The sequence below is a fragment of the Convolutriloba macropyga genome, chromosome 5 (assembly GCF_964194025.1).
Source record: "Convolutriloba macropyga chromosome 5, txConMacr16.3, whole genome shotgun sequence".
NCBI lineage: Eukaryota > Metazoa > Xenacoelomorpha > Acoela > Convolutidae > Convolutriloba > Convolutriloba macropyga.
In genome coordinates, this window is record NC_134472.1 from 70,854,181 (window position 1) to 70,867,866 (window position 13,686).

At 36.6% G+C, this 13,686-nt stretch overlaps 2 protein-coding genes across 3 annotated transcripts in view; one reads left to right on the plus strand and one right to left on the minus strand.

Moving 5' to 3' along the window:
- The window catches only part of LOC142339608 (cyclin-L1-like), a 174,721-nt gene that overhangs the window by 110,024 nt on the left and 51,011 nt on the right, over window positions 1–13,686 (minus strand). The window lies entirely within an intron of this gene.
- On the plus strand, window positions 764–8,975 carry LOC142339607 (uncharacterized). Of its 2 annotated transcripts, XM_075389763.1 has the most exons (3): window positions 764–4,068; window positions 4,330–4,347; window positions 8,240–8,975. In XM_075389763.1, exons 1-3 carry the CDS (start codon window positions 2,141–2,143, stop codon window positions 8,850–8,852), a joined length of 2,559 nt encoding a protein of 852 aa, XP_075245878.1. In that variant the 5' UTR covers window positions 764–2,140; the 3' UTR covers window positions 8,853–8,975. The 2 variants fall into 2 exon arrangements, with proteins under 2 accessions (XP_075245878.1, XP_075245879.1); XM_075389764.1 differs by lacking the exon at window positions 4,330–4,347 and having other exon boundaries at window positions 765–4,068.

A 13,686-nucleotide genomic window follows, 5' to 3' on the forward strand; every position in this document is an offset into this window, starting at 1 on the left:
ACATTATTTTATCGCTGTCTTTTCTGGTAGTCACATTAATGACAGGTCTCATTGGCCCTGTGATGTATATTGTTTTCATTCATTCAATGGTTTGTTGAACGATATAGTATATTTTAAATCTCTTACTCATTTGGTAGACAATTAAGTGAAAAATGTAAATGAGCGGGGTCGGAACGTTATGTGCATACGCTCATAACCGAGCCTCCTTGTTAGATGAAATTTCATAATACTGTAAAATTCATGCATTTTGTTAACATGATACTTTGTCAAAGCTATATATCTTTACTCAACCGGTAACTACTGCTTCGTAATTTTGTAGTTCATATCTTTTGTTCACTATCTGTGAATGTGTATTTGTTGTTGTTTGGAAAACTTTAACAAAATGTTTCCTTCAAATTAACCACAGCTACATTGTTTCAAATTTTCACAACAGACTGTAGTCTGCAATTTCCAATATAAACTTTTATGTAATTATATGAATAAATTTTGAAGCATGACGCCATAAAAATTTGCAAAACTCTTGGAAGTCGAAATATCGCCACCGACTTTTGTTGTTATTTGCAACTGTTACATGACTCCACTCCAAGTTGGTATAAAGTTGCAACAACTCTTCATAGTAATATGCAATACTTTCAAACCACAATATCTATGCGAGTTAAGTGTGCGTAATGGTTTCCCTATTTCCTTTTCTTTATTGGTAAATATATGCGAGAGCTGGACTTTGTGTATCAGACATACAAAGCCGGCGTAGAACTATAACTGTTTATACTCAGCATAACTTTTGAAATATCATACTACTATCCAGCAATTCTACTACTTACTACTTTTTTGTAGCCATTATTGTGCTTAGCTATTTTCCAGGTTAACCTCTGGCTTTTCCGTGGAATTTTTGTGATGAAATCGGGATTTGTTATTTCCAAAGTGTTTTTTGGCGTTCATTCATATTCCCACATTTTTATTATTTCACGTTATATTTCTGTTCAGATTTTACTCTTTTTTGCAGCGTGATCAAACAAACTTTAAGTATTTCGTAATCAACTTTTTAGTTCTCATTTTTTCACTTTTTATCATCAAAAACAGACGCATTTATTAAGTATCATTAGCAGGTCTTTTTTGAACTTTCAGCAATTGCCGGCTTTGTTATTAAAATAGATCTTCTATCTTCTCAAAATTCAATTCATTTTCGAATTCAATCAGAACATTTCCTTGTTCATTATTGCATTTTATGGTACCAAATTTCCCCCTATGACTCATGTTAGTAGGGTTTTGAAATTGGGTTTCTGTTATCAATAACCTAATTTGAGAGAAATATCAAATTTTGCTCATTTTCTTTGCATAATTTTTACAGAACGAGCTCTTTTTGCGCGCAAAAATAGCGTTGATTTGAGTCGGTTTTAGTTCGATTTCGGTTAATTTAAGCGGTTCGAAAGAGAAAGTTCATTTCAAAGGATTTGAGAGTGAAGGTGTTTCAAACTGTACAATCATAATCAATAAAATCTTTTCTCTCTGTGTCGCCCAAACATTCCCAATTTTCACCTATTTCACCATTATTTTGAACTCCAAATAAAGCGCCAATTAGGCCTGCTATATCGATCAGCCCGAGAGCTGTAAATATAAACACCGTACATACCCATAAACACAAGAATATCCCCTTAAATGTACCGAATATTTAGTCCACGTAAGAGTTATTTAGTCCCCGCGAGCTAAGTTAAGCTACCCTACAGCGATAGTTCTAACCCGTTTATCAGTTTTCGGTTATCAAAGGGTACCTTTGTGCACGGTAATGCGTGAAGAACCCGTTTCAAATAAATGTATTCTGAGAGTATATTCCTATAAATCACTTATAAATAGCCTCCAAGAATAACAACTGAAATCTGTGTGAATTGCTGTGTAATATACTGCCTCCGCTTGTACTATGACACGTATTCCATGCATATAAACATATTTCACCGTGAACAGGGTTTTCTCTGTTTACGAATCGAATCTTGCTTGAAATTGGGCGCTGAGGTTGAACTGAAATTTACTACTTTACGGCAAATAGTTTCACCATTTGTTGCAATAGAATTCAGTGCCCGAATATGCACACGCTGCGTGTGAAATCTTAGCAACTGGCGTGATTTGAATACCTTCTGTTACCGTAATGGCAGGATTGCACGTTTGCCCAAAAGTGGAACCCGACCCGCTAACGGAATCGGACGAATATGAAGAAAACGACACGGTTGATGACGATTTTAGTAACTGTTCTAGTTCTTTGACCTTGAAATTACCCGAAGTTCAAGTTAGTTCAAACAACGATTCGGACCTAATAAGTGAACATATATACGCATTGCCCTTTCCTAAACTAGCAAACCCTAATGCCGACACGTTAACGTTTAAACACCATAGTAGCACCAGGACCACCCCAACGTCGGCAAATCCGGTTCCCAGAATTTCGAGTCCTGAAATCTCTGTAAGTATGACAGTCCCGAAACCCGTTGCGGGGTTTCCGAGCGTTCCACCGTTGCATCGAAGGAACACAGATACGATTCTGAAACATCCTTCATTACATCGGCCAATCGCTCCTAGACCTCAAGTTTCCAAATATGGAACCAATCCTCGACTTGCGACATCTAATCAAGCCGAATGGCTTACGTCATCGCCTGGTGATTGGACGACGAGAAGTTTCGGGAGATTTAAGAAAACCGAGAGCACAATTTTGCCCTCGACGTCGTCCGAACATAACAGTAATGAAAACGATTACTATTCGCCCGGAGATTATATTGATGTAAACGGTCGAATGTTTTATAAGCGAGGTTCTTTAATGGATCATCAATTGTACTGCGAGAGTAAGAATTTCGAAAAGAGGTCGAGTTATAATAACGCAACCGGGGGCGGGGTTTACTTAGAACCAGTGCAATTGTTAGCTTTGCATGATAACGGGCAACTAAGACCCGTTTCTTTTGTGAGCCCACAAGAGCAGCAGTATGGCAGTATTTACGAGAGTACTAATAAGAATGATAGCGATAGCTCAGGGGCGGCTGCGAATCATGGTTTTAAGATGACAAAATTTGACAAAAATAGACGGCCCGTTTCTATGATAAACTTGGGAACAAACAGCAGCAATTCAGGCGCTCAGAAACATTTGCAAATATTGACTCAATGCTACGAGGTCGAGTCATCAAGAGAGAACATAGATCGTACAGCAGACAATTTAGTCAGTAATGCAAATGAATCATTTATAACCAGCACCACCACAACTAATGGTAATATTAATAACAATGCGACTAGTATTAACAATAACCAGCTGAACTTAAAACAAACTTTGACTTCTACGACTCAAAGCAAAACATACACAAATGGTCTAACCTCAAATGGACACCATCAAACGACCAAATCCGCCACTAATTTAACCTTAAGTCACTCAAACGATCAAAATTTACCGCCTTCAAACTATCAAAGACTGGTTATAAACAGTCCTAAAAAGACGTCAAGCTTTATGGAAACTCTTTCGAGCTCCGAAAGCGAAAGTGTCGCTAGTTCGTCAACTAGTGGAAAACCTTCAGGAATCCCGAACCGCTTCGAGCAGAAGTACAAATTCGACCTAAACAGTGAATCGGAAATTTCTTGGGGCGATGCTGAGATGGCATTCGGAGTTCAAGTCACGAAAGAGCATGTTGTGAACAGGAATTACTACTATGACTTTCGAGTTACAGCGAGCGAAGGTGCCAACGTAAACTACCACTCATTAGACCGGGAGTTTGATTTCATAACCACAAATTTTCCGCTGGTCGAAACGAAATTCTTCGAGGAACAACTTCGGAGAGTCTACCCGACCATCGTAATTCCAGACTGTCCTCAACTATCGCCAACTCCCAGCTCTGGGCCATACTGTGGAACTCTTTCGTTGGAAATCTGGCTGTCGTGGCTCGGGAGGCATCCGGTTATTGGGAAAAGTCCTATTTTCTGGCATATGTTGCGATATGCCAGGAGTAAAGACTGGCATGGCCAGAAGACATCAATCAAGAAAGTGGAACAGTTTATTAAGCAAAGGGGAGCTTCGCTAGCAGATGGAGCGGCTGAAAATGCAATGTACGTATTTTCCACGATTGCCCAGTTTATGCCCATTTTAAAAACTCACTTTTTGGAATTTGTTGAATGCATATTGCACATATGTTTACATGCAAAAATGACCTTAAAGTTAGATTAAATTAGTTCGGAGTTTATTTTTTAATATGCAGATATTGACGGTTACAATTTTATCGACTAATAACAGCGTTTACAATGAAGTTATCCTAGACTAACGTCAAATTTCGGCGACCTATTGTTTAAATGATAATTTGTTGTTTACAGCTTCCATGTCATTGTAGGGTATGTACGGTTTTGTTTCTATTTCGAACTGATAAAATTCAGTTTTCATCCTATAACAATCATTACCTTTCAGTTACTCTCTGCAGGAGTTACTAGCTTACATTTTCTGTTTACGTTTGCTTAATTCTCTTTACATTCTGGTATCAAGTCAAATTTATTTTGGAACCAATCAACTAAAAAGGCTGTTTAACGAGGAGGCTCGGTGATGTGCGGACGCACATAATGTTCTGTCTCATCTAATTCCTAATCTTTGATCCATTTTTTCTCAACTAGAGGACATAAAGTGATTCTTCGAAAACCGAGAAACAATTTCTAAATGCTGACGTAACTAACAAAAGTTTCCCCAAAAAATTAGCCTCTGGAGTGAAAAGTAGTTTTGATGCCTGAGCAACTCAATTACTAAAACTACCAAAAAAGTCACATCTTGGACCGATCAAGCAAAAATAAAAATATAATTTTATAAATCAACTTGAAACTTTGTGAAAGAGCAGAGTTTCCGAATTTGTGCATTGTCTGCTCTACGGGTAGTTGAGAAAAACATGTGCTCAAATTAAAAAAGGTCAATTTTGGGGTTGATGATGTGTAAACTGCAAGGATTGTTGGAAAATTCCGGAAAACGGACGATAACTCTTCCTAATAGCCTACAGACGTGAAAACATCACAGACAACCTTACAAAGAAAACTTTAATTCCGAGTAGAGTACGCTCATGTATATATTTATTTAATGCGTGCGCCTGATATGCAAATTATGACAAAGGGTAATAAATTTCTAAAAAGTAAAATTTTTCTGTTATGTCTACATTTCCAGTCAAACTCCTTCAAAAAGACTGCAGAATTTTAATTAACGGCTAGAGAAATTTTTTTCGAAATGAAATGTATGTTAACATATACTGAGTTTACTTGCAGAACATCCTTTGAAGCAAAAACGGGTTCAAAAATCAAAAACTGAAAAAAGTTTGTGGCAATGAGGAAAATCAAAAACTGAAAAAAGTTTGTGGCAATGAGGAAAATAAGAAGGCTCAACTACCATTATAAGTAATTTAGCTGGAACAGACGAAAATCTTACCATGTGTCACCCATTACAAAGTAAATGATATAACCAAATTATTACAAAAGATATAACCCAATTTCGGAAAAAAAATTAGACAAAATGTGAAAGGCTGATTTGGCGGCTATATACTATTCGCAAGAAATTTTGCATTTTTCAAAATCAAACACATTGCACAAAAGTCTATCCCAATGATGCAGGAAGGATATTTCATCTTTTAAAATGAAACCAATCCTTTCCAGAGGAAAAAAAATATCACACATTTTAGCAATTCATAGCAAATATTTGAATGAAAAGTACGGAAAAAATAAACAATAGAGAAAAAAACTCGATTTTTCACAAATTTCAAACCTCGATAACTGGTGAAAAATGAAGAGATTCGGAAATTTATCATCTTCACTCCCACTATTGTGAGTGTAAACTGCATCCGATGATGCGCTGTACTCAAACCTTGGTGCACTAAGGATGTGTCCGAGCACTAAACGGTTCTTACAATTTAATGTAAAAGCTTCCAATAGTATGGATGGTCTTGTGCAAAATCAATTATGTCAAGTTAAATGAATTGCTTTCAAAGCTATCAGGGGTAAATTATCCATCACCAAAGGTTAAAAAATCATTTCGAACAAAATTGAATCAAATTGGTCAAATTAGACATCAGCAAAAATTTTCAGTGACCTGTCTTTTCCAAATTCGGATTGTTCAAAACAACAAAAAACTGACATTCATTTGATTGCATTATTTTTTCCTCTAACATTTCGTTTCTTGTTTTTGGAAAGTTTTTGTTTTTAAGAAATCTTTTATTGCTGTTCGCGCGACAAAAGAATTTTGCCCCAAATATTCTTTGAAGAAAAATTAACTATTAGTCACTGTGCTAGGAAATTATGACTTGTTTGATCTCTTCATTATGTTCCTTTATAGTGATTTGAAGCTATTTTTTTTTTCAAAAAATATCTTAAATAAGTTTAAGAACGTTCTGTAAGAGTTGAAATCATCGAAAGCATTTTGGTTTCAGATATCCAAATCTCATTTTGATATATTTTTTTTCGCCGCTCATGTTTATATGGAGTACATTTGAGATCAGATGCTGTAATGAAGGAAAAGAATTTGTCGTAGCCAGAGTTATTTTCCATTTTAGGTCAAAATATGAGTTGATATAATCCTTTTGCTTTGTTAAACTATAAACATATTTCTGAAATTTGATTTTTCAGTTCAACTTTTATTTCAGAATTTTTTCTAAATTTATTTACTCGTTAAAAGGGTGTCTAGTTGTTGGAAAACGGGAGGAAATTTTTATCGCCGATTGGTTTTCTAGTAATAAATATTCATTGCTAGTTGGGATTAGGTTAATAGCATTGGCATTTTTGGGTATACTTTTAAATGAGGGTTTGAGAATAATAATTAAGGTATCTTTTGTTTACTGTGTTTCCTGATTTTTTCATTTGAAATCTCTCCGATTCTTCACTTATGAAGTGACAGAATAACTGTCAATTTTCCTCGTTTTTAACTATTGCGCCGAAGTTTTCTGGGTTCTTGCTTCTTTTTATTTGATGACAGGAATAATGTTTTGATAAGGCTTACAAAAGGCTGAAAATATTTACGAAATTAGTCATTTTTCTTCACAATTGTTGTTTCACTTTGGCCTATTGCTTTAATAGGTTGATACTGTTGTTCACAATAAATTTTAAAAAGTTCTCATACAACTGAAAGTTGCAACATAAACAAGGAAGTCTGCAAACATTATATAACTAAAAACTTGTAATTTTGGTCAACTCCGATACTTGAGGCTCGCTTGAGGCAGAAATTAAAAATGGTTAAACAGTTCAACTGTAAAAAAGGTTAAACTTCAATTTTATTAAATCTTCTAACTAAAAAATTAGCAGCCAAGTACTCAAATGACTAATTGCAGTTCAGTTTGTCCACGCAAGCGGCTCTTGTTGATTTCCCCGGTTGACAAGAATTTCTTATCGTAAACTTTTCATTTTATGGAGCATCAACCTCATACTTTGAAAAAATGGTACGATTTTAACAGGGATTCAACTTGGTCTTAAATGAAAGTTTTTTGATCATAGCTTTTTTTTCCATAATGAGAGTTCTTTCATTACAGCTTTTTCAGAACTGGGATTTCTATGATTAAAACATTTTCCATGATTGAAGATCTATGGTAACTATTTCTCCATGACAACAAACAAGAGGACTTATGGGGGCATTGGTTTCTCCGCGCGACCTCATGAGCTTCAAAAATCTACAAAAAAGGATTTGATTTTTTTACTTGCAACTTAAGCAAAAATAGCTCAATTTCCAAGACATACGAATTACCTAAAGTCTAAAATTAAATCCCGGATAGGCCAGGATTTAAAATACATAACAATAGCACCATAAGCAACCCAAAAACAAAGCACACTATTTATACAGCACATGGGAGAAGCCCCCTAGAAATGGAGGGACTTTTAACGAAAAATCGTTTTTTCTCAAAAATGCAGTTTATCACCAAAATTAAACACAAGGAGCTGAAACCAAAGTTAAGTGTAAAATCAGCGGTTTCCAAAAGAATTGTAAACTTTGGTCTCTCAGTTCTATCTGGAAATTTTTTGTAAGAAGTTCTATGTTTACAACTTTTCGATAAACACCCAATCACTAAAACTGAAATATTTGGATTTTTCTACTCAAATTTTCGCAAATTTCTCAATATTTTTGCGTTTTCTGTTTGCGCTTTTTCGAAAAATTTTGCAAAAGTTCACAGTCAAATTTTTTCAAAGAAGCCATGTTATGATGTTGTAATTTTATAACTCTTTGACCTATGGGGTCAACCCGGGTTAACATCTCGTTCATGTGCTTCTATTTCAGATTAACAAATTACCCAAACTTCCTTCACCAAGAAAAACTTCAAGCAATTGCAATAGAGCACAAACTACTCTCTCTTCTAAACACAGTTGAACTTTCACTCAAACAACACTCTATGTTGATCAAAGCCGAAAAATACGTCATCAAATCAATCGGTGAAGAAATGCGCAACTTCTCGGAAATTTCCAAGTTACGTAATCCTGACAACACGTCATGCTCAGACAGCTTCTCGTTTGTCGGACACAAAATCGCAACTTGCGAAGACAAACTGCACACTGATTGGTTGGAAAGTTCGTTCAAACTTCGAGTTCAGTTGCAAACAATTTTGTCAGCTTATCGCCGGCTAATAAAAATTCTTAACAGTCGAAGTTTGAAAAAGTATGTGAAATTATTTCAAACATTGAACAAACAACCAAAACAAGGCTCTAAGAAGGTTCTAGAATCGAATGCTGCGTTATTGACGTGCTACACGTTTCTTGCCGAGCTGAACTATTTGAAATCGTATGAAATTGATTTGGTGTTTACGCCTACATACCAATTCGTGAAAGAAGTTCAAACGTCGTTCGAAGAAGCCTCGGAGGACTTAGCAAATGCTTTTGATACGATCAAGTTTTAGTTTAATAAATTTTACAATCGAAATGAAATTTTCTAAAACTGAAATTTATATTTATGAATTTAATAATGCTTCCGTTTGATTTGACATAACCTGAGTTTTCGTAATTAGACTTTTTGTTGAAAACTTCATCTCCCTGTATTTTATGATGGCTTCATAAAAGGCTCCAAATTCCCTAGCAATCTTTGTCGGAACCAAATTCATTTTGGATCTTGGTTATGTTTTATGTTTGGGGTTATGTTAGGGTTATGTTTGGGGGGGGGGGGGGGGTCTAAGTAGGCGCAATTTCTGCGAAAATGAACCAGTACTGGATACAACCCCCCCCCCTCCTCCCCCCACTTGCAACCCTAGTGTGCTAACCGTTGCTTCAACTGATCTTAAGCTCTAGAACTTGGGCATCTCTTATAACCCAATCTTTCTTTTTTCCTCAAGGCGACTTCTCTCTAGTAGCTAAGTATACGTTGAATACGTGCAGCTCCTTGCCAAGCCATATGTCAAGATTATCGTATGTATAATTTACAATAGGTTGTTGGCTCTCAAACGCTCTAACAGCTTTCAAAATATATCAACTTAAAATAACGCACATCAGTTATGTATGATAAAAAAACGGTTTTCAAAAGGAGAAGTTGAATTGCTGATCGAGAAAAGATTTCTCTATTTATATGATTGCGGACTGTCGTTTGCAAATATTAATTAAGTGCACAAAATTTATGAACCATACATTCAGACACTTGTAATAAAATACAGTAACAGTATTCCTGTAAATAATTGAAAACAGCGCTACACTTTGAAAGGTATCCGAGGATAGAACTCACAGCTTTGCCTGTTTCTCCTGCCATGAACTAGATGGCAAAACAAGAGTGTAACCGTTATTGAGAGCAGATGGATAGCTGTCATTTGAACATGTTTATAGCTGGCATATAATGCAAGGTATAAATTTGGATTTCCAGAAATTTGAAACCCACAGAAGATTTCTATATACATGTCTGCACGTTAGCAACTTTATAACTTTATATAGGGCGAAAACAGGGCTTAAATTAATGACTTGAAAACACCTGCGGTATTCAAAGATTCATGTTCTTGCAATGAACAGTACAATTTACGATACAATAATTCTACAAAAAAAGAGCAAATAATTTAAGTTAGTCGAGATTTCACCTGATACGTTTCAACTACACGATAAAACATCTAGAAGATATCGGGAATTTAGATGTAACAACACAATTATAAGCACAAAAAAATTATTGTTAGGAAGATTTCAAGTAAGGCAGACCCCGTTTGGGTTATCTTTATTGCCTCCAGGTTTATAAGTACAGAGCTAGTTATTTCTATGCGCGAAGTAGACTTACCTAACACTAGCTGGCTAAGCGACTTTGGAAAACATCGCAGAAAAGTTTTAATTAGAAATCTATAAAGCGCCCGACTCAACGATATCATCATGGCGTGTTAATTCAGGAGACTGTTTCAAGTGGACTATCATGCACAAGTTAAAATAAGAATAGACTCTTCTCATTCTTATATTTATGGAGAATTCACAAAATAGATTTCCATTTTCTTCTTCCATCCCGGGTTAAAAAGTTTTTACACAGAGCGTTAGTTGCAGCTGGAAAATCTGTTTGCTTCTGCGAATTCTGTATAATCAGTGGGTTACTTGAACCGTCAATGAATGATCCACGATCGTTCGTCTCAGAGATCAGTGAGAGTTCGCATTATTTTGTTTTCTGGTCAGAAACGTCTAGTTGGTGCTAAAGGTCTCTCACAGTCTTGTGAAAGTGAGTTTTTATGTCTTATTTGGAAAGAGATGTGTCGCATATGATTTTGTGTGGATGTACAAAAAAATCTTTTAATTGTCCACTTGTCGATACGATGTAGCAGCTAAGCTTCTGAATAGCATCCTTTTTAGCTACTGCGAGCTACCCATTCTAGTATTTTAATTGAGAACGGACCAACGGGAAAACAGAAAAAAAACAAAGTGAAGTTAAATTAAAAATCGAAAGAAAGATGAAAAGAAACAAACTAAAAGTAGTAGAAAGTTTACAAGAGTTTTTGGAGGTGGCAAAGGTTCTGTTTGCAAAATTGATTGTTTCTCTTGATCGTTAAGAGCTAGATATGTGATCTGTTGGGGTTTGTGGCTCCATATTTTTGTCTTTGCCCAAAATCAAATTTTGGAGGTTAATTCTAGGAACCACGAAAAACATCCAGCAACTCTGAGTTTCGAGACAGGCTTAAGGGCTCTAAGTTAGAACTCTGTTTTGTAGTGAGAGGTCACTGCTAAGAGTTGGTTGACAATCTATTTTTTTTTCAAGGGAGTGTGGAGCGGTTATTTGACTAAAATCCAACCGCAATACCACAGATGGAAAGTGTGGCCGTACGTACACTTCGTTGTTTGACCTTCTATGCATCACGGAAGCTCAATTTGGACGACTACAAGTTGTCAATTTGCTGCGTACAGGTACACGAAGAGGAAGTGGTACCTGATGGGGTCGAAATTCGAATGCCTTTGCGGTACCGCATCTCAAAACAATATGAACAATTCATACAGTACGGTGATGCAACCTTTGAGTTCACGTACTGCGCATGTGTGCTATCATCAATGAGGATTATGTCCGTATGAAGTAATGCTGAATAAATTCACAGTTATGCATCGTGAATAGTTTTAAGCAAGCATAAATTCCTTCGCGCAACAATACATTCATAGTTTTGTATTTTGGTCCTATTCACGTGAAGCAATAGGATTTATCGATAGGACTCGCAATCGCTTTGCGCGTGACGCTAACACTAAATTCAAGATAGAATGGGTCGTACTTTTTATAGAGGTTTTAGGGACCTGTGTCCCGTGAGAAAATATTTTTTAAGTATTCGTCGACGTCTTCGGCCAACGCAGAAAAGTACTTCGAGCCGTGCCAGAAGCGTTCAGGATTCAGAGCAAATAAGCGTACTTTAGGGGGACCATGCGATCGCAGCCTTTTTTCTGTATGATCTTCTCAAGTTTTCCAATCCTGCAGTTGACAGCTGTAAGTTCTAGGGAATCATTGGACAAGGCAGCAATTTTGCTAATTCGTTTGGGGACGTGAATCCCGAGTCCGGTGTTGGGGCCGGCGGGTCGGTGAAATTGTCTTTGGACAGGGGCAAAAGTGCGTGGACGAGCGATACGAGCTGATTTTTGTGCCTGTGGTGCCCTGAGGATTGCAGTGTCCTTACTGAGGGAGGTCCGTTAGGTGATGCTCACAACAGAGGCGTTTATGCTGAAGGGGATGGTTTTTGTGACAACATTGTCGAAGAAGTTATAGATTTGTGTTTCGATAGTTATCTGTGGAGGTCGTTAGTGTCACTTCTCGAGGAATAATGGGATAGGGCGATCGCAAACGGGTGCGTCGTGATATTCCAAGCTTGAAAATTACAGTCTCAGCAATTTATTGCTTGAAAAATTGGTGTGCCAGGAAAGAGTATTAGCCAGGCAATTTTGTAGGGAGAATAAGGATATCCGCACTAGTTCACTCGTTTTAGGATGACTGTGGGAGGCCGGTGAAGGTGAGGTATTTATTGACCCGGGATTGGATAACCGTGGTTACAGTCTATGACTGTACTGAAGAGTGTGCTGTGCTGAAGAACGCTGGGATTTGCATTTGACAGCTATTTAGCTCTATTGGTTAGGGTAAGATGCACTGGGTAAGATGCACTGGACCAACAACAAAAAGTCGACGGGTGTTGGCTTGGTTTTGGGCTAAGAGGTGGGTGAGTTTTTTTGCTTATTTTTGAGTCGGGTTTGGTAAAAAAACGGGCATTGCTAAACAGTAAAAAAAAATTAAATTTGGTTACTAGAAAAATTTAAGATTTCTCCAGGAATGTCCTCTAAGTATTGGCCAGTTTAATCAAGACAGTACAATAAAAAGGAGATAAGCATGTGATGGCTTTTGTTTGTGTGGTTTGAAAGATTCCAATTGAAGAGATTCTAATCTGATTTAAATCTAGTGTGCATTGGAAATGCCTAGTGGTCATAGATCATTGTAGGTAATGTAGTTGTACGTGTTTGTAAGTTTGAGTTATTCTATGCTGTAGGTGAGAAAAGAATAGAGAAAATCTGAAGTTTCTGTAAAAATCATTTCATTTTGGGAGTTTTTGAATGAATAGTAGAGGAGCAATGTCTACGTGTTTTTTCTTTGGGGTAGGTGGTTCCTTACTACCAGTTGCAGTTTGCCTGAGAGAGAATGTTACAGAAACCAGAAGTAATTACTCTAGCCATAGTGACAGTAGATCCAAAACGTTTTCATATTGTAAGTGTTAAAATTAATGCGAGGGAAGCCAAAGAGAGTTTGTAGGAAATTAAACAGTATTCGTTCAAAAGGTACTTTTTAAGCGGGTACCAAGGATATCAAAAGATTTCAATAAAGGAGTTTTTTAAGTAAATTCCACGTTAGTTAGGGTGCGTCAGTGGAGGCGACGTAAAGTAAATTGTTTGCAACTGATGAATATTTTTACGAAAATAGTGCACTGTTTTTGTGTTTGAGACTATTTTGAGTCTAACTGTGATTGTCTCGCAAATTCTACAAAACTTATGACTCGTGTTTAAAGTTTTTCTGCTGTGTCATCAATTCAATGAAAAATTGTTTTTTACTTGTTGAGGTAAAGTTTTTTGTGGCAGTCGATGCAAATTTGTTGAGCGTTAAAATTAATTTGTGTGAGGCTGTATGAAATCGAGTGTGATTACGTTTGTAATGTTTTGCGACTTAATTGGCTTAGACGTTGGACGATATGAGTCATCGTTGTCTGCATCTAGTGTTTTTAATGGATCAATGTTATCAACTTGACATTGTGCTTTACGCGACCAGGAGAATGT

Coding starts and splice junctions, on each gene's coding strand:
- LOC142339607 (XM_075389763.1), top strand. CDS start 2,141: ATGGCAGGATTGCACGTTTGCCCAAAAGTGGAACCCGACCCGCTAACG.